We start from the raw sequence: 27,679 nt of genomic DNA, 5'->3' as shown, positions 1-27,679 counted from the left end.
TTCATGTCTAAAAATTTTAGCCTCCGGAAACGACCAAACAGTAAAGCAAATGCTCGTTCGATTGTTTGGCGTGTCTTAGCTACCACTGTATTGAAATGTGTTTGACGAGGTCTCATATTTCCTCTATTAATATACGGAGGCATGCACCATGATAATATAGGGTATGCTTTATCACCCAATATGTACTCCTCTTCTGGAAAGTAGTCAAGCAAATGATTTTGCATGTGTAAATAGATGTCTGAGTTCCTGAAAATTCTATTGTCGTTTACAGATCCTGGAAAGCCCACAAACACATCTGTAAATTTTAGTTGTGCGTCACATATAGCTTGTAAAGTCATTGAGTATCGACTTTTACGAGTAATATAAGACTGGGGATCTTCTTTAGGGGCCTTAATGTCTACAAATGTACCATCCACACAGCCAAGTACATTGCGTAAACCTCCCATTCTTTGGAATTTTTCTTCAGTTTCAATGGCGTGGCGTCCTGTTGGCCATTTTACAATCCGTGGTGCTGCATTGCATAATGCTTTCACTACTCTCATAAAGCATACCGATAATGATGATTTACCCATATCAAAACGATCACCCACGGACCTATGGAGTGGTTTCTACTAAATCACCGAAATTATAATGTTTATTTCAATTACCTGAAGGAATCTGGTGTCGCAAGCAACCATATAACAGATAAGAGTTGTTTGTCTATGTCTACAGTGTACCTGCCCCTTTCCCCCTTTCTTTGTAACTCTGGACCCACAAGTGCAATTAAGTTTTCATAAGCTTCGAAGGTGATACGAAAATGTTGTTGAAATTCTTTGGACGAATACTGAGTAACAGTATGTATGTAATTATTAATTCTTGATGGCTTTCTTTTAAATTTTCTTTTCATTACAACAATCGCAGTAACAACTTCCTCCTCACTACTACTACCACTATCGCTTTCACTGTTTATATTGAAAATAAAATCACTGGCCATACACACTGATACTGAAACTGATAACAGATCCATTGTTGAGTATATTTCTACATCTGGCTTACACCATCGAATTCAAAACATTGTGCGCATCTCTGGTATTCACAACGTATCACTTGCAGTTTTGAGGTATTTGAGATATTAAGATGACAGCACAGATGAATACATCACCGTAAGTCGTTCACAAATGAACATCACCATAATATCACCTGAGTGATGACGTCATATCACCATTACTCGGGAACACCTCTCCTTCACCGCTTACTCCTGAACGCACTCCTGATGTCAAATGTGTGAAGTTAGCTAGCTTGTAGTTCATGCGGTAAGCGCTGTGGCGCTAGCTGTCAAAACACTTCACGTGTTGTAATAAGCGTTGTATGTTCTTAACAAAATTAAAAGAAAACATGCTCCTACTTACCGATTACAGGCAGACCAGTAAAGTTCTCGTTTAATTTTGCACATATTTCCACACTGCACACGATTATTTATGTCAGTTTAAATAATGATGCACTATAAACAAACGAATTTTCCTTGGAGGATTTGCACGAAAGGACTTTTCAAGTTATGCACGCTTTCAGCGTCAGGTGTCGTTTTGTTTTACCGAACAACTGATCGTGGGGTGGTCACTCTTATGAACCAATTGAAATCACGTTTCGGAGCTCCCTCTCTGAGATTGACGCATAAATAAATTTTGCAATTATTTCAAATTCAATCGCATAGGTGCCGCCACAAGTCATAGTTTCAACACAATATAACCAGTAATGTCACGGGCCAATAATTTGCGATACCAGTCCTTATGCGCGAGGGCCCGCCTCAACGGTTTTTTCTCGGCGCTAAATTTAAAATGGCCCACCTCTCAGCTAGCGTGACACGGCTGCCGGCCTGACGGCCCGCCTCAACCTTTTTATCTCAGCGCTTATATGACGTGCAGTTTAAAATGGCCTGCGACAACATTTCTCATCGACGGAAGCATTAATATCATACAATGTTATCAGGCGTCTACATTTTATACCTTTTTTTTTAAATTTTGAATTAGATATGCAGTTTCCTTATTATTATCAGAAATACACATGTGTGATATTATATTTTAGTATTATATTACGTACTCCCTATACTCCAATTGCATGTAAGTTATTATTGATTTAATTGAAACAATCCTACTTTAAATTTATGAAATTCAAGTTCATCTGCAAATATTTTCCCTTTATAATCAATTTATAAAAGTTCCTTTATGAATAAAAAGCTTTCCTGTAAACACTGCTGTACATAACTTAACAAACTTGTTTACTTTTTTAAAACCTTTAAATTTTGAATTAACAGCTGATTAGCTCGAACATCGTTTTCGATTTACCACTACCACAATATAACCTCCAAATGTCTCGAAATTTTGTATTGACAGCTTGGCTCGGTCATCGCGACAAATATCACTAACTTTTCCACTAGATTGTGCCAAGCAGTTCCAAGCGTTTGTCAAGGACTAGCCCGCCTCACTCAACGCTATTGGTCAGAATCTGGTACTCAAGGCCGTCTAATGCTTTCTTATGGAAGTTAAAAATCCGTGACATTACTGGTTATATTGTGGTTTCAAGCACGTGTGTTCGAGCATCAGGTTCAACCGTTGAAAATTTTACAAGTTCTGCAAATTCACAAGTTAAAGTGTGATGTCAGCCTATGTTTTCTTTATTTGAACTGTTTTATGGTGCCGGTGACTACAATTTTCGTTGAATTAGTGTTGCTTAGTGCTTTAAAAGGTGTTTTATCGAAATTTTTTCATTGAACATGTGTGAAGAGTAGGGTGATGACACTGATAATTGTACAGATTTTGTTATTTCCAGGATGTATCTTGTGCTGCTAATACAATTCTAAATTGATATTGTATTTTATTTCAAAAAATTAACAAACCCCAAAGCAATAAATAAGTTACGACAACAACCTCATTGCATTAGTGGTTCGTGTCGCAGCTGGGTCACTAAATGTCTGCGTCAATCTCATAGATGGCGGTAAAAGTCAAATGGTTACAATAAGTGTAAGAGAGTGGTCTATCTATTTTGCTTCTTTATCTAGGCAACTGATCCCTATTGTGTGAATATAGCCGACGACTAGTGCAAACGGTTACCGCTGTGACGCTAGTTGCCCAGTCCAGAGGTTCTCAAACTACCATGTTATACCCAGTGACATGTTATAATATACCTAGACGGTGAAAAGCTGGTGGTGGGGGTAGACATCCGTGTTCCTAGCATGGGCCATCTTGGAAATAGCATTTGTGTATGCAATGATATAAATCTGATACACCGGCGTATCAAATGTTGCCTATATTGCAAAATCTGTTTTACATTTTAAAAGGTAAAAAAAATGTTATTATAACTTTTCTAAAATGTTTTTTCAAGGATGGCATTAAAATAAGTTGACAAGCGTCGTTATTGATTAAATAATGAGTTAAATAATAATTTATTTGTAAGAAGTTAATGGTAGTCTGTTTTCTTTTTTTTGTTGTACAATTCTCAGTGATTTTTGATAAAATAGTTCTATTTTATCGTAATCCAATGATAATGAGTGTAAATACTAAATGGTCTGTAGTTTTTATAATGTATAATGTATAATTTTAATGTATAAAAATAACCAAAAATTGTAACAGTGATCAGTTTTGAAAATTTTTAAAATGGTTAAATAAAACCTAGTTTTTAATTAAAGCTCTTGTTTATTTTTTTGGTCGTTTGGTATACAACTTTAGTCGTAATTTATCAAATTTTGCATGTTTCTTTAGACTATTTTCGGTGGTTTATTTAAACTTAGAGTAAAACATTACAGTTGAAAATTGCGGGTTGCCTAAAAATTTGAATCCACTATTTCCAATATGGCTGGTGAGTAGGAACATCATGGCGGGTACTTTGCACCATCTAGGTTGTTTAGTTAAAGTCAATGGTTATACCACAGCTTTTCTGATAATTCGCACATAGATGACGCTCTCAGATTTTAAAACTGCCCTAATAACTTGGAAGAATTCAGGTCTCAAACAGTATTAAATAACTTGTAAACACTGTAATTCAATATAATTCCTATTTTAAAACAACTTTACTATTACACCAGTATTTCACAAAAGCTTTATATGTACTTATAAATAGTATCTTTAAGTTATTAATAACGTATACACAATTTAATATGATTGTTGTCTTATTTAAAAATACAAAACATGAACTTTATACAAATTGTAATAGTTAAAACACCTACATATAAACATACAAAAACATCGCTTATGTTAGCTGTACCCATTTGCTGAAATATATATCTTTTTTTCTAACTTTTTCACCTTTCAAATTGGTATATTTTAAATTTGCATTTATAAATTTTAACGTGCAAAATAGGCGCATTCTGCTGTACAACGCAAATAAATATTCATGTGGAAAATTTTCACACGGATGAAGTTGTAGTAAGTTCTTTCTACAAAGCAACAAATTTCTCAAGCGTATTTTTTTGAATTACTATATTTTCAAGATTATTAAAAAAAATTATTCAATAATTGTTGTTGGGTATATATAATTTTCCAAAGACTTCCATATTTTTGGTTTTATAGGCTCTGAAGTGCGTATAAATTGTTGTTTCGTCCAAAATTTGATAGTCATTGGCATATTTCGTGCAAGTTTCGCAAGAATGTATTGTTAAACACTTTTTCATTAAAAATCCACGAATATATCTAATGACATTTTTTTTCCGCCGAATGAAAACGATCGTCGCAATCTTTTGTGGCGATTATTGATTTCTTTCATAAAGAAACCTTTGCGGTGTCGTCAAATCCGTCGTTTAAATTTAAATTTAGTATCTCCTCTTTATCAGGAGCGCAATTTTGATTGGCGGTATTAGTTTCATCATAATAATCTTGAACTATTAGTTTTTTAAATGCAGCTTGAAATTGGCTAATTCTCACACAATACAACGAAATCCACCTGTTAATACATAACATCAATTCAATTCAGCAAGCGCAGCATTTTCGCCGTATTTTTTTATTCAAACTTCTAATAGCACAGAACATTCTTTACCTTCAACTTTTGTTATTCTCTGTTATTAATGAATAACACTATTTGTTTTGTTTCAGGAAACAATGCAGTTTTTATTGAGAGGGTCCACAAATGTGGATTTAAAACGACACACAACTTACACAATTTATATGTTATTAATGCAATAAAATATAATAATAAATTATAATTTAAACATGGAAACTTTTCCTTCAATAGTGGGTGTTTATGAGAAGATAAGAATTACACATTTACACATTTGCTATGCCGTAAGGGTTAATCACAACTGGAAGAATTAGCCTTCGGATATCCGCTGTCCCCAAGAAGAATTTCATCTGAAATCGGTCTCCAACCGTTTTCTATTCGATGGAACAGTCCAGTATTTCTTAAAACATGAGAATCATGAGTACTTCCTGGCCAATTTGCATATGAATAATAAAATCTTAAATCTGGTCGACATTCGACCATTGCATTGAAAGAATTGAATTTAACTTTTGTTTTAATATTAGAGATTATTCTTGTTAAAAGATCATCATGGCCTGCTCTAATTTATACAGGGTGTACCCTGTAATGGTAAAATATATTAAATTTGCTAATAGTGTAAAGTCCAACAAAGCGGACCTCTACCAATTGCTGAGAACGCAGTTGAGTAATGAGTTCAATACCCATTACCTTTAGCGAAATACTTCCATTTATGGTAATGGTTATTGCAGGTGAATCTGCTGATACTACTCAATTTGTTTGTATAAATAGTTGTTGTAAAATGTATAGATAGTTAGAGTCATGGTCCTCACAATTAATGTATTGTTAATGCCGAAATGTGTGTAAAAGAAAGTGTCAATAGAACTTCCCCGCGAACTTTGCTTCAGTTATTTTTGGTACCCAAATCCCATCGTCACACTTCAAATAGCTAAAGAAAAGACAGAGGCGGTGGTTCTGATTGGAAGAAGGAAACTTGGCCCTATCCACATTAAAATCGACAGAGAAGATGTGGGTATAAAAGACCCCATTAAATACCTGAGGGTGACCTTAGATCGCCGGATGACCTTTGGTCCGCATGCCGATGCTGTTGCTGAGAAAGCCGAACGTATGGCAGGATGGCTGTCTAGAATGATGCCGAACGAAGTGTCAATAGAACTTCCCCGTGAACTTGACTTCAATTATTTTGATACCCAAATCCCATCATCACAACCCAAATAAAGTGCAAAGATTTTAACTCCAAATATCAAACAAAGCAGTTTGACATAACAGCCAAATTTCGCGGTCCGAAACGTCACAGTTTCCGAGAAAAAAATAATTCTATTTTAACACTGAAAATTGAAGAGCTATCACGGCATTGTCTAAACTAACCTTATTTTGTAAATTTACTTGTGCGTGAATGGTGCCAAAGGTAAGCACGGACCAAAGCAAATTGCTTTGGAAAAACATATTATTTGCAGAAAAAATGTTAGTTTTTTGCACAAAGCGATAGATCATCATTTCGCAGTCACACAACCTTCGAAACTTCGAGTGAGAAATTTTTCATTTTTAATCAAATTTAATCTGAAGGTTGGGAAGAACGCGGAACACCCAATACAACAGAAAAATCTTTTCAGATTTCATTCTGTATACAGTGTTATCAAACAGTACGTCAGTCAAAAACTAGTCACAACAAAACATTTAAGAAACATATTTCATTTGGTATAATTCAAAAGCTTTCATTTAAGTCCATTAAAGACACCTAGTTGATTTCCGAGGTAAAAGCTTCCAGGCGCCGTACAACTTTGACAAAAAAATTCGTTTCCCTCGAACTCGTAGTTTTTACGGTACTGGGTTCCCTAAAAATATTAGCGGCGTCTTGATTCCTTTCATCAGCAGACACCATCTCTTCTTCAGTAGAAGCCATGTCCGTTTTTTTTGCAAGTGGAAACCGTTTTAATAAGCCATCGTCGCTGTCCGATGATTCTGCGAAATAACATAAAAATTTGTATCTACGTTATTTGCTCTTAAACGATGCTTAAGCTGATAAATTGATGTGTTCAATTTAGTGAAATTTTAAAATTTGTACCTTCGGTCGCCTGGTTGCCATTGGCGGGAAAGAAGCTGCTCACGACGCATACATCCATTGGCGTGCTTGGCGTATGAGGTTCTTGTACTATTTGCACATCACACGTTGCTGTTTTTTCTGATTGACTGCGCCCATCGGTTTTACCTGCACCTAATGTTTCAATCAATAATAATGACTGATAGTTGATAATTATATTATAAGAGTGTTTTAAGACAACAATTTCCCCACGCCAGAATGTTTAAACGCGAGAACGTACTGCAAACGTTTAATTTTCTTAAGTTGATGAGACGTAACTAAAATACGAAAGCAATACAACGTTTCATCAACAATTACAAACCCAAATTAAAAAAAAAAATAAGTAAATAAAAAAGTAAACTGTCAATTAAATGTCACGCTACATAAATGTGCATTCAACATGTAAATAAACTATTTTCTGATGTAACTAACAGCAAAGTAAACAAACTATATCATTTATTTAAATCCAAAATAATTGTTGAAGTAGCAATAACAACACCTTAGCAACCTTAGCAATTGTATAAAGGCATATCTAACAACACTAGTACTGTTAAAATTCCGCTTATACAATGCTCCGCAAAATCGACTTACACGTTTAAAAAATGGTTTTACAAAAATTATTGACGATTCCTACCAACTTAACAAAATTATTAATTTTATAGAGCGTTTAAGGAACAATCCAAAAATGCAAATTAATGTGGTACAAGAGCATTCTGCAATATTCTCAAAACTAACAGTTTCATTACCTGATTTAACACAATTGTGGCAAAAAAATCGCTAAATAAGAAGAATACTAATTTATCAGTATTCAATTTTTTTGGAATAAGTGTTGTTTCTAATTGATTTGCTTTAATAAATAAGTATAAGAAACCAGTTCTTAAAAAAAATGTTTTCAAATTTATACAGGGTCCGGCAACACTTGTTCCACCCCTAAAATCGTCTTTAATTTTAAAGATAAAATTTTGAAAATTTGCATACGCTCATAGTTGACAAAGCTCTAGAAATTGACGCAAAAATTTGTTTTTTATCACAGTTTGGTTGGCGTCGCGACGCCTAAGAAGTATAATTTTTAGCGATTTTTGAGTTTTTGCAGAAATATTCGCGAATTCAATTTTTTTTCAACATAACTGTGATACAAATATCTGAGTTTTTATTTTAAATCTAATGCAAATTGTGTTTAAAATTTGCGAAAAAAACGCTGTTTTATCAAGTTAGTTTTTAAAATTATGACAGCACAGTGGCAAACTACGTTTACACCAAAATTTCACAAGTTACTTCATTCACTCTTATAAAGGTTAATTTTGATAACCACGGGCATGTTGCACTTTATGGACACCAGAAATCGTTAATTAACATCGACAAAGCGACAATTTCACCAAGTAAGACTTTTGTTACATTCTAAAGCGAGCCAAAGGATAGATGTCATTTGTGACACAAGATGTTGACAGATGGGTGTAAACGTAGTTCCCAATTTTGACGTAATGAAATTGGAAACTAACTTGATAAAACAGCATTTTTTTATCAAATTTTGAAGACAATTTGCTTTGAATCTAAAATGACAACTGAGATATTTTTAACACATTTATATTAAAAAAAATTAAATTAGGGGTTGATATCACAAACCCTCACAATTAACTAAAAATTACAATTTTAAGGCGTCGCGACGCCAAAACTATCAGTGATAAAAAACAAATTTTTGCGTCAGATTCTACAGCTTTGTCAACTTTGAGAGTATGCAAATTTTCAAAATTTTGACTTTAAAATTAAAGACGATTTTGGGGGTGGACACAAGTATTGCCGGACCCTGTATAATAGAGAGAGGCCTGCCATTCCAAAACGTTGCCAATTTAAGCAGAAATTGGACTTCTTTGAATTTGTGTTGTATACAGGATGAATCCGACTAAAGTGCAAAGATTTTAACCCCAATATCAGATAACGCAGTTTGACACAACAACCAAATTTCGCGTTCCAAAACGTCACTGTTTCCGAGAAAAAAAATGATTAAAGTTTTCGGCAGAAATTAATGTCAAGGTTATCGAAAAGATGGTCATAAAAACGCTTTTATCGTTCCCCTCAGTTTAGCAATAATCGTGGTAGAGAAATTTGAGTTTTACGCTGCCAAATTGTTCAAATTTGGATTATTTTAAGTTAGATTTTTTAAATCTTTGCCAGTGGTTTCTTCAAAAGTGTTGTGATAAGCCTAGAGTTAGAAAAAGTGTTTTATTTATGTGTGAAACAAAATTTACGCGTGATGGATTACATTGTGGATTGTCCAGTAGAGAGCATTTGCTCATTTTTCGTAATAACTTCAAGAAATTTTTTTATTATTTCGTTTCTAATTAAAAATTCAGTTTAGTCCACAAATCGAGTCGGAAAAAGTCACCTAACAATCCAATCGAGATAAAGATTGGTCCATTTTAAGGCCCCATTTATTTCAAACTAATTTTTCGCCATACTCAATTTTTGAAATGTGTTCTGCCTTTAAAATCTGTAATTAAGTAAATGTTAAACACATCCGATAACAGCGAGAGTAAACGTTTTTTGTTCGAACGGTTTTTGCAATCTTTGGGAAACAGTGGTTTTCTCCAAAAGAGCGGCTAATTTCAATGATTCTGTGCGTTCTTTGTTTTGTTCTGTGTTGAACTGTCCGGTGCGCTCTGTCTTGGTTCTGCGTTGAAATGTCCGCCGAACCGATGTCAAACAGACAAGATGGTTCGTTCATTTGAACCAGTACAGAATGTTCATGAATTTATTTTATTTTATTTTATTTATACTTCAAATTACTTAGTACGTGGATATGTCTGGTATGTTAACTTTCATTGAATGAATACTTTAAACCAAGTTTATTTCACTTTTAAAATTACCAATTCTTAGCTTTGTAATAGTTATTTAAGTATTAAGGGCGGTAGGTGCGTACACCTAAAGCCCGTGATGCTTATTACGTTTTTTGCACGATCTAATAATTAATAATAATTGATTTTGTAACGTAATTGCGTTTATTTTGTGTTTTTCAACAAAAGTTAGGTGGGCTTTGATTCGTTAACATGGCATATTGTTTGAAAAACGTACAGAAAAAAATCTTGCCAAATTTTGCTGTCGTTTGAATTCCTGCAAGCAAATGGAACAAAGCAGCCAAAGCAGCGATTCTGACGGGCTGGAAGAAGCCTGGAACATCGGCTGTTCGTCAGTCATTCCAGAGAAATCAAGAGGCAGATATAAACAGACTTATAAAAGTTTTGAAGATGGTGCAACGCAAAAAAGTACGTAGACGTCACAGAAAAGGTAGTGTTGGCCTATTTCATTAAAAGAAACGAGAAACTTAAATCTCCTGGGAGTTTGTGGGCGGAGTACTCCATGCTTAAGGCCACCATTTTCTTAAAGAAGGCTGTTGACATTTCAAAATTTTCAGCGTTAATCGCTTTTCTTAAACGAAAAAATATTGGACACCGAACAAAAAAAGCGAAAATGTTCACCAGAGAAGACATGTACAAATTTCTGCAGGAATTTCCCGATGATGTGTTCTTAAACGTGAAAATTGGTATGATTTTTGGAATAGCAGGGGCATGCAGAAGAGAAGAACTGTACAATATGAAAGCAGAAGACATTCAAGATCATGGATCTTTTCTTCTAGTCCATGTTCCAAATACGAAAACTTATATACAGCGAACGTTCACAGTAACCAATGAAGAAAACGGAGCAATTAATTATTTGGAGCTCTACAGAAAATATGTGAAGTTACGACCAAAAAAATGTAAAACCCGGCAACTTTTTTTTGGCAATGCGAAATGGAAAAGTTACCTGCCAGGTAGTCGGCAAGAACACAATTGGAAGCTGGCCTTCTAAAATTGCGAAGTGTCTCAATCTGCAAGATCCACCAGGTTACACGGGACATTCTTTCAGGCGAACATCGGCTACTTTGCTAGCGAACAAAGGTGTTGATGTTCTAAGCCTTAAACGACACGGAGGATGGCGTTCATCGTCAGTCGCCGAGGGGTACGTGGAGGATTCCGTCCAAAACAAGATTGAATTTGCAAACAAAATTTTGTTCCGATATGAAGCTAATACTTCTGCTCTCGCCATTCTAGCGAGAACTTCGAATCAACCTCAGGTATCCAATACAGATATTATTGAAAGTGAGAAGATTATTAGCGCAAATGCTCCTGTAACATTTAATAATTGTTTAAATATTAGTGTAATTGTTAATAAATAAATTTCAATTTCTCAAAATGTTTGTAATTTACACCGGTCGGTCGGTAAGTAAGTAATTACCACCCACGTCGGTAAGTAATTACTTACCGATCAAGTTGTTGGTAACCATAACTTCCCAATAATATTAAATGCTCAGTAAATACACCAAATCGCCCGATCGTGCAAAAAAGATTTTTTAATGTTGCTAGATTGTAAAGCTCTTAATATTAGCTGGCTTGGTTACAGAGACCAGTGAATGTAAAATTTTGTTAGAAAATGTTGAGCAGCATTGCCAACATAAACCTTTGAAAAAATCCGTCTTGTAAAACGAATAAGTTTAGATTAATTTTGCTTTAATTTCTAAGATAATTTAACAGAAAAAAACAAAGTATGTCCACTCGTAGACGCCTTTTATTCATCACCCTGTATAAGCGTTGTAAATAAACCTTGTAAGTTTATTCTGGATAAAAATTTGTATCTGGTCGTCATTATTCGTCGTATGTTTATCGCCAATTCATACTAGCGATCTGACATTGAACCTGGTAACCGAACCGTTGCTTGGTGTATTGACTCTTTGTACAAGCTGTTTGTTATCTGTCTTATCTCGATCGACTACTTTATATACTTTATAGTTTATAGTATTGTATGTATTAGCATATAGTTATTTGTTCAATGCAATCTAATTTGATAACTAGTAATAAGTACCTTCGCTAGGCTGGCCGGCGAGAATGAAGTCATCCCCGACGGTTACTTCCATTGTCGAGCTTAATAAATTGGATTTTTGTTCGACATTCAGTAATGTTTTTATCATTAAATATTGACCTAAAATTAATTGTATAAAACTCAATTCAATAAAAATTTTAAATATCAAAAGATCTTTCACATATCGATAGTATTCTGCGAAGCGCATTTTTTATCACACATAAAACTTGCGCAAAGTTCACCATTTCGAAGATATTTCCTATCAAACCTCAAGCACTCATAGCAAACATTAATGCGATGCGTTCGCAAGACGCAATTTTTCATAATAGATGCATAATGAAAAGTTCACCGCTTCAAAAATATGTTAAACTTTAAATATACATACAAATTATTAAGCTGTAACTTGAGCCAATACTACAGGCATCCATAAAAATGATTTAACTGTCTTACATGAATTTACCCTTGACCCGAAAGAGTTTGACACTGAGAACCCTAATCACTGATTTAGCGATACAATCAAAAGTGTACATAAACTCCAGTACAGAACAATGAATCTGTGGCAGTATGTCGCATTAAAAAATAAATTCGTTCAAATAAAGACTTTCTTTATCCCTTTATTTGGTGACCACGACGTGATCAAGCACGATTGTGAGACTCTAACCGTGAGAGTGTGACGAATCGAGACATATTCAGTGGCTACAACAAAATGTCGGAAGAAGAGGAATTACAGCACATCAACGACGTCGTAAACGTTAAACTACCACCCTTTTGGCAGACGAACCCAACACTTTGGTTTCTGCAGGTGGAGGCACAGCTTCACTCAAATAGGGTCCGATCAGACATAAACAAGTACTACGCTGTAATTAGTGCATTAGACCAGAACTCACTGGAGCAAATTGCTGATTTTATTACAACGCCACCTGAAAAGGACAAGTATGAGTGGTTGAAGAAAGGACTGGTAGAACTATTTGATGAATCACAAGAAGCTAAATTCAAAAGGCTTCTATCTGGTATCGAACTTGGAGGTAGAAAACCATCGCAATTGTTGAGGTACATGCAGGCACTAGCTGGACCGCAGTTTAAAGAAGAATTACTAAAGACGATTTGGTTGCAACGAATGCCGTCCCATGTTCAAATTACTTTAGCCGTCAGCGATGGGATTGCACTCACCAAGATTGCAGACATAGCTGATCGAATCATAGAAGTGAGCTCTAGCCAGGTGGACGGTATAGTGGCGGCCGCATCTTATGGGGAAGCACGCGTGGGTCCATCACAAATCGAACAGAAAATCACCTCTAGCATGTCCCTAGAAGAACAGGTTGCACAGTTGACGAAAATGGTGGCAGAGCTAAAGGCTGCAACTCAACGTTCACGAGGACGCTACGACCGTTCTCGCGACAGAGAACGTTCCAATTCGAAGTGTCGGACATCACGACGACCACAAAACGAAGACTGGTGCCACTATCATGCAGCCTTTGGGAGAAAGGCTAAAAAGTGTCGCGAACCCTGCACTTTCCGTGACCAGGAAAACTAAATGCACCATCGTCGGGCGAGGCGTCAACGAGTGGTTCACAAAGACAAAATCGCTTTTTCATTACAGGCAGAACTACGGGAGTAAAATTTTTAGTGGACTCTGGTGCTGTGGTCTCAGTTATACCGCGACGATTATGTAGCTGGAAAAATTGTTGCGCAATTCAAAAACCAGCTTTTTGCGGCAAATGGTTCCCCAATAAAGATTTATGGGACAAAATTAGTGCGCGTCAATTTGGGCATTAACAAGAAATTCACGTGGCGTTTTATTGTTGCGAACGTAACTTACCCTATTATCGGTGCAGATTTTAGTCACGAATTTGACCTGTTAATAGACTTAAAACGGCAACGCCATATAGATAATGTAACAAAGCATTTTACAGTTGGTGAGATAGCAAGATGTCGAGTTTCCACAGTTACGACAATTGCACCAACTTCACAATATCAGGAGCTTCTGAAGAAGTTCCCGCGATTAACGAGACCTTCATCAATAGCTGATCGACTTCCCCACAGTGATATTCATCACATAGTAACAACAGGCCAGCCCATTGCCGAAAGGCCACGACGCTTGACGCCGGAGAAATTGGCGATTGCAAAACTTGAGTTCCAGTACATGCTGCAACAAAAAATTTGTCGTCCCTCTAGCAGCCCTTGGGCCAGTCCACTCCATCTTGTCCCAAAGAAAGAGCCAGGAACGTGGAGACCCTGCGGCGATTATCGTAGACTTAACGCTGTGACCGTGCTAGACCAGTACCCAATCGCCCATATTCAAGATTTTGCTCACAAGTTACAGGGAAAAACAATTTTCTCTTCCTTGGATTTAGTTAGAGCTTATCATCAAATCCCTATCGCAGAAGAAGACATTCCAAAGACCGCTGTGACGACGCCCTTCGGTCTTTTTGAATTTACTAGGATGACGTTCGGCCTACGAAATGCAGCGCAGTCATTTCAACGATTTATCAATGAAGTGTTTCAGGACATTAATTTTTGCTTCGTATACATAGACATTTTAGTGTTTTCGCGAACTCCAGAGGAACATGCAAGACATCTACAAATGGTTTTCCAAAGACTAGACGACTACGGTTTGGTTATCAATCTTGCAAAATGCGCTTTTGGTGTGCGTGAGCTGGAATTTCTCGGTTACAAGATAACTTCAGAAGGCTCTCGACCAATTTTAGCGAAAGTGCTAGCCATCCAGAATTTCCCCAAACCTACGACATTTAAAGAGTTGAGACGATTTTTGGGTATGCTAAATTTCTACCGCCGATTTATGGAAAATTCTGCAAAAAGACAAGCACCGTTAACCGGCTACCTAAAGAACAGTACTGTGGTGAGCGCCCCAAATAAATAAACGATTACAGGTACGACGTAGGAAAAAGAAGAAATGACCGCGCTCGCGTTGAAATAAAAAAATTGTACGAAACGAATTAAAATCTATGTACCCGGTATCGGAATGTAGGGTGAACAAGGTTCCCACCGCCGACGCCACACGTGTTGGGGGAGGTGCGGGTCGAACACCATAAATTTGCCATCCACTTATTAACCGTGTTAAAGATTCCCGAGAACTGAGCCCTTGAAAGCGTTGCCACAGTGGCCCTTTTTAGTTGTGATAAACCGAGAAACAGCCCGCGTCTATTCAGACAAAGAAATTTAAATCGTTTTTGCCTGCTTCCCAGGAAATAAAGACAATCCGAGTAAAATTTGGTTACAGGAACGTTAGATGACGTAATCACGATTAGCTGACATCGAAATTAGGATTATTTAAAAGGGGAATTAAATTAATGAAACTAAATGTTTGGAACATGTAGTACTCACAGCGACGGGGGCCGCACAATCAAAATTAACTCGTGAAAAGTCTTCCGGTACCGTTGGAAAAGTAACGTGATCAAAGTGCACTAATTAATTGGCCAACTTTAAAGAAGAAAAAGTCACACGCTTTGGCAAGCATAATCTAGGAGATAATGAGATAACCAGATAAGTGGTTGAAAGACCGCGCGGACAGAGCGAAACCACATGTGTTCGGGAGGTATCTGATTTCGGGGGCTACGTGACCAAAACCGTAATTTGTAAAATTCGCGAATTAAGATCATAATCAACCATTCATCGGGACAACGCGATTCCAACAAATCTCGCGAAGAGTTTCTCTACATTTTGATACCACCCTCGCTATAGTTACTAACCCTTTTAGCAGCGGAAGTCAACCATAATTTAGCATAAATTGATTTAATTAGGAGATTTTAATTTGTGTTAATTCTTTACAAGATTATTAGTTAGGGCCTTTGTTGCAAATGATTGTTTAGAATGATTAGTGACGTTTAGATTTAAATCCAACAGGTAATAACTGTTCTATTCAAAATCTGGTTAAGCCTTTAGAAACCATTGCCCGAACTACCTTAGTCGACACCGCTAAATTTTACTAACATAGAACTAGAGCATGCAAATTTCAGGAAGGTAGATCTGATAAGGGAAATTTAGAAAAAGGGATTTCCGATTTAACAAATCATCCCGAGAGTGTCATCTAGGTCGAAACGGCCGAAACACTTATCTCAATTTCTTAATCAGAGTTAAATTAGGTTTCCGCATAATTGTAATAAACGAAACAGGGCCGAAGACCACGTTTGTTGTTGATTTGGTCAGGTATAAAATAATTAAATAATTTTCAACAAATTAACAAAAACATTTAACAGCAAACGGGTCAACTTCATCGTAGAACTTTCATTCTTTTTTTATATCGGTGATGCCTAGTTGAATACAACATGAAGGTGCCTTGCGATGGCTTCAATTACCGATATGAACGTAATAAGTAAATAATTGGTAATTAATTTGCATATGTGCTAAGAGAGTGGGGGATGAACGCGAACCGAAACCACCCTCAAGCGTCCAATAGGGAAACACAAGTCAAAATTAAAATGCGCGAGCAAATCCGGCTGAGCCGTTCCTTAAAAACCAAAAATTAGGGAAGCAGAGTCAGTCATTAGACGATCTTTGATTGCTTCAGTCGTACTTTTGGGTGACGATCTGTTTTATCGAAGTAATTCCGTGCTAGTGAATTTTCTTGTGCCGTGCACTTAAATTTAAATTGTTTCATTTAGATTTCTGTGTTTGTGCTGTATTAATCGTTTTTTCTAGTTTTGTAATTTTCTCTTTGTGCATAACAAACTTTAAACGCGTTAATCTTACCGAGTGGTAAAGAGTGCAGTGGGTGTTCCCATCCCTTAGTCGGAGTTTCCGGGTGCCCCAGCGCCAAGGTAAGATTTTGATTACAAATTGCGCGGGCTTGAGGTGTGGGTTCGCGGTTAGAAAATAACTAAACTACTACATCGGTCGAGAGAAGTCGGGGAACCACGCTAAAAATTCGAATATATACAGGACCGCGGATTTGACGAAATCCCCAACGTAATTAACGATTTAACGAATTTTACACTAAACAAAAATATCGAGAAACCAAAAATTGAAAAACCACAAAACCACCAGCAAATGAATTTCGTTATCGTTCTTGAACGGGTTTAGCTACGCAAACGTTGTTTGGAATAGGGGATCCGGGGGGGACCTGAAAGTGCAGTTCTGAGATGAAAAAAAAAACTTATTTATATGGGGGCCCGTGTCGAGAATCGTACGGGTCCTCGCTCTTACGAGACCCACCTTTACTTTAACATCGTGGGAGGAAACAAGAACATTCAAGCAAAGAAATGGAACCCTCAGTTAACTGTAATCCACTGATCATTTGTTCGCAAATTCAGTTTGCATATTCCGAGCTTCGTTTGTCGTACATTCGGTGTATTTTGCTACGAGTCGAATTCTGGACTTTGCTCGCGTGGGGCGTTCTTGCCAATCTTAGACCGGACTTGGGCCGTCTAGCTAGAGCGTAATCTAAAAACCCGCGATGTAAACCAACCGTTAACTAAACACTTATTGCCTAAAAATCCGCGGCGCCCATGTCTAAGTACGGTGTAAGTTCGAATTGTCAAAATTTGTCTGGAAATCGAAGCGCATCAAGAGACCTGAAGTTAGGGGTAGTTGAAAAAGGTATTATTTTTGGGAAATCTCTTCAAGGTGCCCAGAGCTCTGTTTAGTTAGCGGAAATCTCTTCTAGATTTCCGAAGAGGAAGTCAACGAATTTACTCGGCAACGAATTTACTTGCGCCACCCCGCGTCGTGCAGGAGTTAACTTAGACACGTTGCTTGAGTTAGGCGACATAACCCCCTCTGCTCTGGCCCATACTATTATCATTTGTATTGTTTATGTTGCATGTTATTGTCTTCCGGATTTAGAGTTCAGACTTAAGATTTGGCCCTGTAAATTTAATTGATGTGTGTCAATAAATGCCTTGATATGTATTGCTGCTTTTAAATGGGTGAACCCCCTCCTTCGGTGTGTGGTGCTACTTTGCGGGAACGCTGAGGGTCATGAATTTCGACCCCGAACAATCTTCGATTACGGGAATAAAAAGAAAAGGGGTAATTAGCTACACCTAATCAAAATACACAACGTAGGGTAAGTGAAGATTTGATTTACCTTCGGCGACGATCACGTGAGCGCATCCGCCAACACGGCGGGGACTAAACGTACCCCTTTAGGGAACAACAACGGGAGAAAGGGGTTGTCTCACTATAGTACCAAAAACGACAATAGAAAGATCAGCTGGTCGAAAGAAGCTGAGGAAGCATTCGAGGGCTGCAAGAACGACCTCGCCAACGCTGCTCTGTTAGCTCATCCAGCTGAAGGCGCTCCACTTGCACTAACAGTCGATGCATCGGACGTGGCAGTAGGGGCCACCCTTGAACGGCAAGTGGATGACGAAAGGCAACCATTAGGTTTCTTTTCGAGGAAGTTGAACGACACTCAGAGAAAGTACAGCGCGTATGATCGTGAGCTGCTGGCTATATACGAAGCTATCAAGTTTTTTAGTTACATGGTGGAAGCGAGGCCCCTCGTTGCGAGAACTGACCATAAATCGTTGACGTACGCTTTTAAGCAGAAGTCAAGCAAAGCCTCGCCACGTCAATTTCGACAATTGGATTATATAAGTCAATTCACTACCAGCATCATTCATCTATCGGGTACTGAGAATGTAGTCGCAGATGCATTGTCGCGAATAGAAGCTATTAGCATGCCGGTGACAATTGATACTTCCGAGCTCGCAGGTGCCCAACAAGTTGATGACGAACTACAGGACTTGTTGAAAGCAAAGTCGTCTCTAAATCTTCAACGGTTTACGACAGTTAACGCCGATGAATCAGTATACTCCGATAACTTCAACGGAAAAATTAGACCGTATGTCCCTACAACATTACGGCACAGAGTTTTCTCGTCATTGCATAACTTAGCACATCCAAGTGGTCGGGCAACCAGTCGTCTTGTCAGAGCTAAATACGTGTGGCCGAGAATGAACAGTGACATTAACAAATGGTGTCGTGAATGTCTAGCATGTCAACGTTCCAAAATACAGCGACACACTAGATCTCCGTTGCACAAATTTCAAATTTCAGATAAGCGGTTCGATCAAGTACATCTAGACATCATCGGTCCACTTCCGATCTGTCAAGGATATCGCTACTGTTTGACGATGATCGACCGTTTTTCCCGTTGGCCTGAAGCAACTCCTTTGAAAGGGATAACGGCAGAAGAAGTTGCGACTGCTTTTTACTCCACCTGGGTGTCCCGCTTTGGTTCACCAACGATTATTACTACCGACCAGGGACGGCAATTTGAGTCCGCTCTTCTAACGTCCCTGACGAAATTGACTGGGACTAAACGCCAACGAACAACGGCGTATCACCCTCAAGCTAACGGTATCCTGGAACGATGGCACAGAACATTGAAAGCCGCAATTATGTGCCATAACACCGACAAATGGTTGGATGTACTTCCAACAGTTTTATTGGGTCTACGAAATGTTTATAAAGACGACTTAAAGACAACTGCAGCAGAACTTTTGTATGGAACATCATTACGCCTCCCCGGAGAATTCTTCGTGAACGACCCAAGTCGACCAGAAGAAGATCCATCCAGTTTCGTAAAGAAGCTGCGTGACCACATGCGGCAGCTACGACCCGGGACAACATCCGATCACAGCAGACAAAAGATTTTCGTTAGCAACGATCTCAAATCGTGTACCCATGTTTTCTTACGAGATGACACTGTTAGAAAACCATTACAGCCTCCCTACAGCGGTCCCCATGAAGTAATCGAAAGGAGGGAGAAGTGGTACACCATTGCTATCAACCAGAACCTCATTAATGTTTCGATCGACAGGTTGAAACCGGCATTTGTAGTGCGTTGTTCTACAAGCGAAACGGAGTAACCGACGATAGTGTAGTTTCGTACTGGGGGGGAGTACTGTGGCAGTATGTCGCATTAAAAAATGAAGTTTGTTGAATCAACAAGGCTGGTGAAGTTGACAGTTTTTCAGTTGTTGAATTGTAAATAATTCAGACGGTTTTAAAAAATAAATTCGTTCAAATAAAGACTTTCTTTATCCCTTTAAAACAAACACAATACAGTCGATACACCTCAATTTTCAGGTGTCGGACTATAACTATAGTCTGTCCAACGAATAAATAGATGACAGTTTTCTAACCAAATCTGCGCGATAAAAACTAGTACCAACAACCGCCAAATTTAAAATAGTTGTCATGATGCGAATTTTAAAATTCATTATTTTTACTAAATTTACTGCTATAAAAATGGTTCCTATTACTTGATTATAGAAAAGGAATCAACAAACTGACTAATTCGGTGTTTTATCATTAATTTGCTAACGTAGAGAAAACCTCGAAAATCCTCAATTTTTATATTCTTTAAAGCTGTGTGTTAGTCCTTCCGCCAGGAAATCAAGAGACACATCAAATTTATTAGCAGTCCAGTTGTTACAAATCTTTCACTATCAACATTCTAATTAAGAAACTTCGGTCAAGTTGACCAACACATCTTGAATATACTCATCATGGATCTTGCAAAAGACAATTTGCACAAGAGAAAAAGCAAAGCGAAAAACTAGTAATTAAACACTATTTTACCAACAAAACTCAAGAAACAGTGCAAACAGTGGATTAAAGTGGTCAAGAATGACGAATGTCAGTGAATGTCAAATCATTGACAAATTTCAAGAAAAGGCGGGAAGGCGTAGTTGCATAACCAACTTAAATCGAGATTAATATCCCCAAAAAGACGGAAAATTCTAGAGTATTTCAAGTTGCCATGTTTCATGCCATACAATTCAAATCATCCTATTTACTCGCTGGATTTACTATACTAAAAAACAATCTTCAGAAATTATTTTTCGCGTTTTGATGTCAAGTAATTAGATTCAGCTTGAGTGTTTGACTGTTAAGGCCGAGGTTCATACAAAAACAACGCCGAAGAAAAATTTTGACTTAAACTCAGTCCACAAATAAATAAAATAAGAAAATTATGAAACCAAGTCTCATACCCCAGTCCCTAGCATCAATCAATCGTAAGAATTAATAAGATTTACCTGTAAAATGCTGTCTTTTAGTGCTAATATTGAGGTTCCACTAGTGCCAACTTGCTGTTTCTCGCTACTTTCGGCAAGCAATAAAGCAGCTGATTCTAATTTCTTAAGGACAGCCTTCTTGTTTTTATTGACACCCTTTCGCCTCGTCAACCTCCTGCTCCTCCCCTTTCTCGGCATTTTCACAACTAAAATAATGTTTCATTACATATGCATAAAGCGTGATTCTTATTAATATTAATCAAGGTGCGTTGACATTTTTTGGACATGTACCGGGTGTTCCAACGACTGCTGAACATAGCGAAATAACATGGGAAAATGAATTTAATTTTTTTTCTGCTCTCTCGAACTTCCAAATTGAATTTGGTCAGCGGTGGATTATTCTTTGAATGATTCTCAATCAGACCGTATTTTTTAAAATTCGATGCTTTTAAGGCATTATTAAAAAAATCAAATTAAAAACGGTTAATTTTAAAGTTCCCGCCGGAACCCCCGGTACATTTGAAATTGAATATTTGTCATTGTGACAGCCGAGTTAATCACCGTGAGTCCAACCTAACCTCACTTTTTAAAGATTTGGAGATTCGTTTTGGAGGACTAACAACGATGTCTAACGTTTCAAAACTCTTGTTCTAAGCTCAAATTGTTAATTTCCGACGTAGGTAAATTCAATCTGTGCGAAAATATGGTTAAAATTTAACAAAATGTTGCGAAGTTGAATTCTTATTAAAAACAAAAACACCGATGTTTGGCTGTGTTCTTCTGTTCGACAGTCTCTGCCATATATTTTTTGTCGTTTCAAAAATGCATCTGGACTCTTGGTGAAGCAAATAATCCGTTAACAGAGCGTCTGACAAATGAGTGCATTTCAGTTGTAGCATAAATGCTGCTCATTCTATTTAGTGACAAACTACAACCATATTTTCGCACAGATTGAAGTTACCTACGTCGGAAATCAACAATTTAAGCTTAGAACAAGAGTTTTGAAACGTTAGACATCGTTGTTAATCCTCCAAATCTTTAAAAAGTGAGATTAGTTTGGACTCACGGTGATTAACTCAGCTGTCACAATGACAAATATTCAATTTCAAATTCCGGCGGGAAATTCAAAATTAACCGTTTTTAATTTGATTTTTTTGAATAATGCCGTAAAAGCATCCAATTAAAAAAATTACAGTCTAATTGAGAATCATTCAAAGAATAATCCACCACTGACCAAATTCAATTTGGAGGGTCGAGAGAGCAGGAAAAAAATAAAATTCATTTTCCCATGTTATTTCCCTATGTTCAGCAATCGCTGGAACACCCGGTATGTTTTTACACCATAAGATTTTGAAGTTATACTTCATACCAATTGATAGTGAGGTTCAAATGTCAAACTTGACCCAAAATTTGGAGGAATGTACTTTATAAGGACATTTATACACCAAAAGTTCACGACCGTGTCTGACAGCCCTTTGGCAGAAAAGTCATAATTTATAAACCTTAGCAAGTGACTTACGTATTTATGGAAATTCAATGTTGTTTCATGATTCGAATGGTTTTCAAAGAAGTTGATTCCGTTCCTAGTTGTTGGCAATCAAATTATAAAATTTTTGAGACCCGCAGTCGCATGGCTGATATATTTAGGTTACCAACATAGAAGTAGTGGTTAGAAGTGAAACACATGTTTTAGTCAACTATAATGTGTTCAATTCTAACCACCTCAACCATCAACGATTTCAAGTTGTTTTAGCGTAAAGAATAAAATGTCGTCGTTTTCGTCTGATCAATTTTCATAGCATTCATTCCTAAGCGCAGTTGCACACTAAATCAGCACAGAACTTCCCATTGCAAGAAAGTATAACAAAGTTGTATCCTTCAAAGATGAATTTTTAAGATTCCCCACCTTTTTAACGATATCACAAATGTGCACCAAACAGACTTTGCAATAAGCAAACTATCAAACAGAAAGAAACTGAATATGTCCTAAAACACACTAATCATTCGTTTTAGGTTTCTTCTATAGTGAAACTATTATCACTACTATACAGTAGTTCATAGTGGCCAGATAATATTCCTTTGTAACCATTTAACTCTTGTTTAATAGTTTTGTGCTCTAAAATTTTAAACAAAATTATAACCCTCATGGAATCTCATAAATGTCAACTTACACATTCCTACTGGACAAAGAAAGATCGAAATAGGTTTTTCTAACATTGGTGAAATATCCATTCACAAAACATAAAAATCAAGTTACCTTTGATTTCTGTAAAATCAGAGTGTACTTTTCAATCATCATTTCATGGGACTACTGTCGCGGAATCAAAATTTCGAACATCACTTTTTGGCATGACAATGTGAAGCAAGCTTTATTGTCATTGTGACTGACATACAAAGTAAATTTCTGACACTTGCTTTGTGGTTTATAAATTTTAAGGTTATAAAGATAAAGGACAATTTACAATTTTTAAACATCAATCAATTTGATGTTTGAAATTTTGATTCCGCGATAGTACTTTGAAGTTTGTTGTCAATGTCAGTTCAGTTTGTTTAATTTTAGTGTACCTTAGAGAACTTTTTAGTGTCTTGTTGAAACTTCCCAATGCAGAAATTATCTATTTCTTACGCTTTCTTGCAAAGTGTGTAGAGTTCAAATCAATTATGAAAGCATTTTAAATAATTCATTTTTTAGGCGACTTAAACTTAAAATGGAATTTTTAGGCCTCAAATATATATATATCTATATCTCTATATAACTACTCTATATCTACAGTTATCGACATTACCCCCAATTTTAAAATTATTTGGGAAAAATCAAATCGACAAACTGCTGTAAAGTGCAACAAAGACGTGTTGAATTATTGAAAATGAACATGTCTAACAATTTATACAAATTTTGCATGCCGAAACTGCAAATGTAAATAAAGAAAATATAAACTTTTCTGAAGGATTCATAAATATTTACAATTTTTCAGTTGTTATAAATGATTAAATCAATAAATAGTAAATAAAAATTAATTAACTTGTAAACTTAATGATGTCACCTAAAAAATCCTGTGTGCATCACAGCCAAAAAGTGCCATTTTGCCCTCGCCTTCATTCTCATCAAAAAAATGCTCGGCCAAAAAAGAAACACTTTTTGGTCTTGGTATACAAATAACTATTTTTGTGCAGTGAAATAGTATATTATGAAACGCGTTTCATAATGAACATTTTGCCGCACGCACGTTTTTAAGACACGACGAGCGCAGCGAGTAGAAAGTGCGGCAAAATGCATTATGAACAAGTATCATACGCTATTTTTTCTATTTCGCCTTATTTTAAACGAAAAAACTTGATTTCGAAATCTAGGGAATTTTAGAGTAGTTGGCATTAACAAAATGTTCGGGAAAAAAAAACGAAGTAGCCAAATCCAATTTCAGTCAGTTTGACAGGTGTGACGTTTTGAGGTTACCGGAGCGCAAGGGAATCAAGAGAGCAAAGATGTTGATCATGATCATGATGGTTCTCTTGCATCTAAAGAGTTTTTCTCCGATGAATTATTAAGCCAAGTACAACAAGAAATAATAGTGTATTGATCGATTTATCATGGTTTATCAAAACCAAAATCTAAATTGTCAACGTTGACGGCAGGTTGACGGTTTGTCTGCTGCAAACCTAGGAAAAATATAAGTACCTGGAAATATTGGCACGGGATTGGTCCATTACGATACCGAAATACGCTCAAACGCGTATCGAAATATCTTCATTATGAACCCGAAATAGAAAAAAATTATAAAAAAGGAGATACTGGGTGGGATTTTGGTTCTACTACGATACGAAGACGACACGATGTTTCTATAGCAACACCAAAAATATCGTAATCGGTATTTTGGTTCTCGATTTTATCGTGGCTCAACGATACGAGCCACGATGTAAGCTACGAGTTTTTATCGTGTGCATTGCAGATGTCGAATTTCGCGGGCGCGCGAAATGTTTGGGGTTTTTTAACCCCCATCTTGACAGAGCGCGGTCTTTTTAGCGTCGTTTGTGCGTTGTGGGAGTTTCATCCACCATTTTTGCCGCCACTTTGCCACCACAAAGACGCATCAAGGTAATTGTAATTAAAAACAAATATAGGTAAAAACCGTATAAAATTACAACATATCAACAATTCTACAATGTTTGAAATGTTAATTTAGATGGGCAAAGGTAAAGGAAAGCAACGTGCCGGAAAGTCACTGCCTCAGCAAAAGAGCCTGATGGTCGACTTTATGCTAAAACATCTAGCTTTCGCTCGCCATCAGGACTCTGATCCCGCCAAAGTGTTCAACCCTTGGGAAGAACTAACCGAAAGCCTGAATGCGTCTGGCGGGGTCCGGAAGGACAAAAAGCAGTGTTCACGGGTTAGTATGGTCATCTCTTAAATCCATAATAATTTTGTATGAATTTTAGGGCTGAGGGGACTGGAAATCCTCGACGAAAGCGAAAGTCATGGCATTGAGGAAAAAGCAGGGACAAACAGGAGATGCTGGCCCCAGTGAAAATCCAGATGTAGTTTTACTAAATCAGCTAGATCTGAAAATCTTGCAAATCCTGGGGCCAGACTATACTGGCGATGAGATTGTAGAGGTTGGTTCTCAGGTAAGCCTTCACATGAAAGTTTCATTGTTTCAAACTCTACAAATGGACCAATTAACTATTATTCTATTTCAGTTTAAATAACATTTTAGGTTACTTAAATATATTCATGTAATAATTAAGATGAGCTCAATTTTTGTTCACATTTACCTATGTGTTATAGAACATCCTTGTTGAACCTGCCTCTCAACACTGTGCCCCCGCCCTTCCAAGTTGTGCCGGCAAACATCCTACTGTAATAATTGATTTATAGGAAATATTCCATCCTTCAATAAAATTTTGTCTTGTAGATTTCTTCAGAGCCGCTTCCAATCCCTCTCCCCCAATTACCATCCACAAGTAGGGCAAGTCCTGAGGCCAGGAGAGCCCCCAAACGTAGATGGTCCGAAAAGCACGAAGACACCGTGGGTCAAAAGTTGCTGAAAGCAGAAGATGAGGCGAACCGTCTTTCCAGCCTCCTGCTCAAAATAGGAGAACGCCAAGCTGATGCGCTCGAAAGATTAGCCAAAACAAGTGAAACATTTTTAGATCTATTTACAAAATTTGTTAATAAATAAAAACTTACCAAAAATTTCGTTTTCTTTTAAAAAGCAACCTCACACGTGATGGATGGAATAATTATTTTTTATTGCGCTTGTGCAAGTTGCGAGAAATTGTATTAGTCTGAAGAAAGCAACCAACAATTCTTTTTTTGCACTGTATTTTTTTAATGTTTCAATGTCATTTAAACTTAAATTCTGTTCAAAGAAATGCTTGCTTTTATGAGCAAAAGAAAGGCAATTGAAAGTGATCTGATAAATCTTGAATTATTCAACATAATTCTATGTTCATCTGCAACACAAAAGAGACACGAATGTTACGAGAGGTCTGGGCTCTTCTTAAAAATCTGCATTTGCGCACAAAGTATCCGACATAATAAAAAATGGTAGAAATTGGTTGTGTGCACATGTTGATTGAAGAAGAGGAAATCAGTAGTAGTGTTGCAGAAGTGAAATAGAATAGAGAAAATACGAACAAGTAAATAAGGAAGCGATATTAATTAAAATAATTGATGTACGAAAGCATCAACTTTCGGAGTCATTTAACCGTGTGGAAAATGTCACTTTCATATGGGGTCGTAGGAAAAATATGATTTCCGACGACCACTATAAAATATGCCACATTTCATACAGTTTTCTCGTAGCGAAAATTTAAAATTGCAAACAATTTCAGTGCGAAGACGAACGAAGCGCACATCCGTGTGCAATGAAAAATTTGAGATCTCTGATTGGCCGACAACGGTGTGTTTTTATATTGCACACAGGTTGACGCAGATCGGGCATTATCGGTATCTAACTTTCGGCGCAACGGCATAATTATTTTGTCCGCGGCTAGATGCTCTGCCGAATGACATTTTAAGTTTTAACTTGTCCAGAGATAACTTGACGTGTTTTTGCACCGTTATTAGCAAGTGGAAGAGGATAAAATATAAACTTTAATTAAAAAAATAAATATTAACTTAATATAACTATTAACTATTAATATAATTAACTTAAATATTAATTTTTGCGATCGTCGGAAAAATATCGTGTACAACACGTGTTGAAAATTCGATTTCACACTCGTTTGCTTAAGACACTCGCCTACGGCTCGTGGCTCAATTCTGCAAAACTCGTGTGAAATCTTCCATTTTCAACACTTGTTATAGAAGAACTAGAGACAATTTCCAGTAAGTGAAACATGTGAAAAAATGCTGTACCTATAGTTTTTTAATTATTGTAGGTCATAATGAATCTGAAAATTCAGAATTTGTTTGGAACTAAAGTAACCCAAAAGGTATAAGGCTATATTGCAATAATAAAAATTTTGACCGTCAATTATCATCTCTTTTGTACCCTTATCGGCAAGCGCGTGTCCCAACAATAAATCATGGTTTGCCTAAACTTACCAGAACCGGCTTAAAATATTTTAGTAATCATTAAAATTAGGATTTATCTGCGGTGCTAAATTTACCATTTATTACATTGTTTAAGAAAAACAATAGAAATTTTGGTAATCTGCGATTAATAAATAATCTCTTTGGCCAAGTTTGATGTAATTCATGTACATGTTTCCATAATTTTTAAATATTATTAAGCCGGGATTGATCGAAGTGAGCAAA

The 27,679-nt window shown here is 36.8% G+C and overlaps 1 protein-coding gene across 1 annotated transcript; it reads left to right on the top strand.

Annotated features, from left to right (window-relative positions):
- The first annotated feature begins 12,261 nt into the window (after positions 1–12,261).
- On the top strand, positions 12,262–16,862 carry LOC148166046 (uncharacterized). The gene is made up of 10 exons (XM_088049456.1): positions 12,262–12,295; positions 12,353–12,407; positions 12,441–12,572; positions 12,626–13,299; positions 13,334–13,546; positions 13,606–14,784; positions 15,271–15,343; positions 15,910–15,913; positions 16,420–16,428; positions 16,797–16,862. Exons 1-10 carry the CDS (start codon positions 12,262–12,264, stop codon positions 16,860–16,862), a joined length of 2,439 nt encoding a protein of 812 aa, XP_087905582.1.
- The last annotated feature ends 10,817 nt before the right edge of the window (positions 16,863–27,679 follow it).

This window comes from Gnatocerus cornutus, unplaced genomic scaffold (assembly GCF_029298725.1).
Source record: "Gnatocerus cornutus isolate USDA-ARS CGAHR unplaced genomic scaffold, icGnaCorn1.1 ctg00000033.1, whole genome shotgun sequence".
Taxonomy (NCBI): domain Eukaryota; kingdom Metazoa; phylum Arthropoda; class Insecta; order Coleoptera; family Tenebrionidae; genus Gnatocerus; species Gnatocerus cornutus.
Note: the sequence above shows the minus strand (reverse complement) of the source record. Positions and strands in the feature narration are given on the sequence as shown.

What these genes read in the sequence shown, in the direction of transcription:
- LOC148166046 (XM_088049456.1), top strand. Translation starts at nt 12,262, where the DNA reads ATGCATAATGAAAAGTTCACCGCTTCAAAAATAT. An exon ending in GGTGACCACGACGTGATCAA is followed by an intron (nt 12,573 to 12,625) that starts GCACGATTGTGA and finishes AGACATATTCAG; the next exon opens with TGGCTACAACAAAATGTCGG. An exon ending in TTACAGGCAGAACTACGGGA is followed by an intron (nt 13,547 to 13,605) that starts GTAAAATTTTTA and finishes ACGATTATGTAG; the next exon opens with CTGGAAAAATTGTTGCGCAA.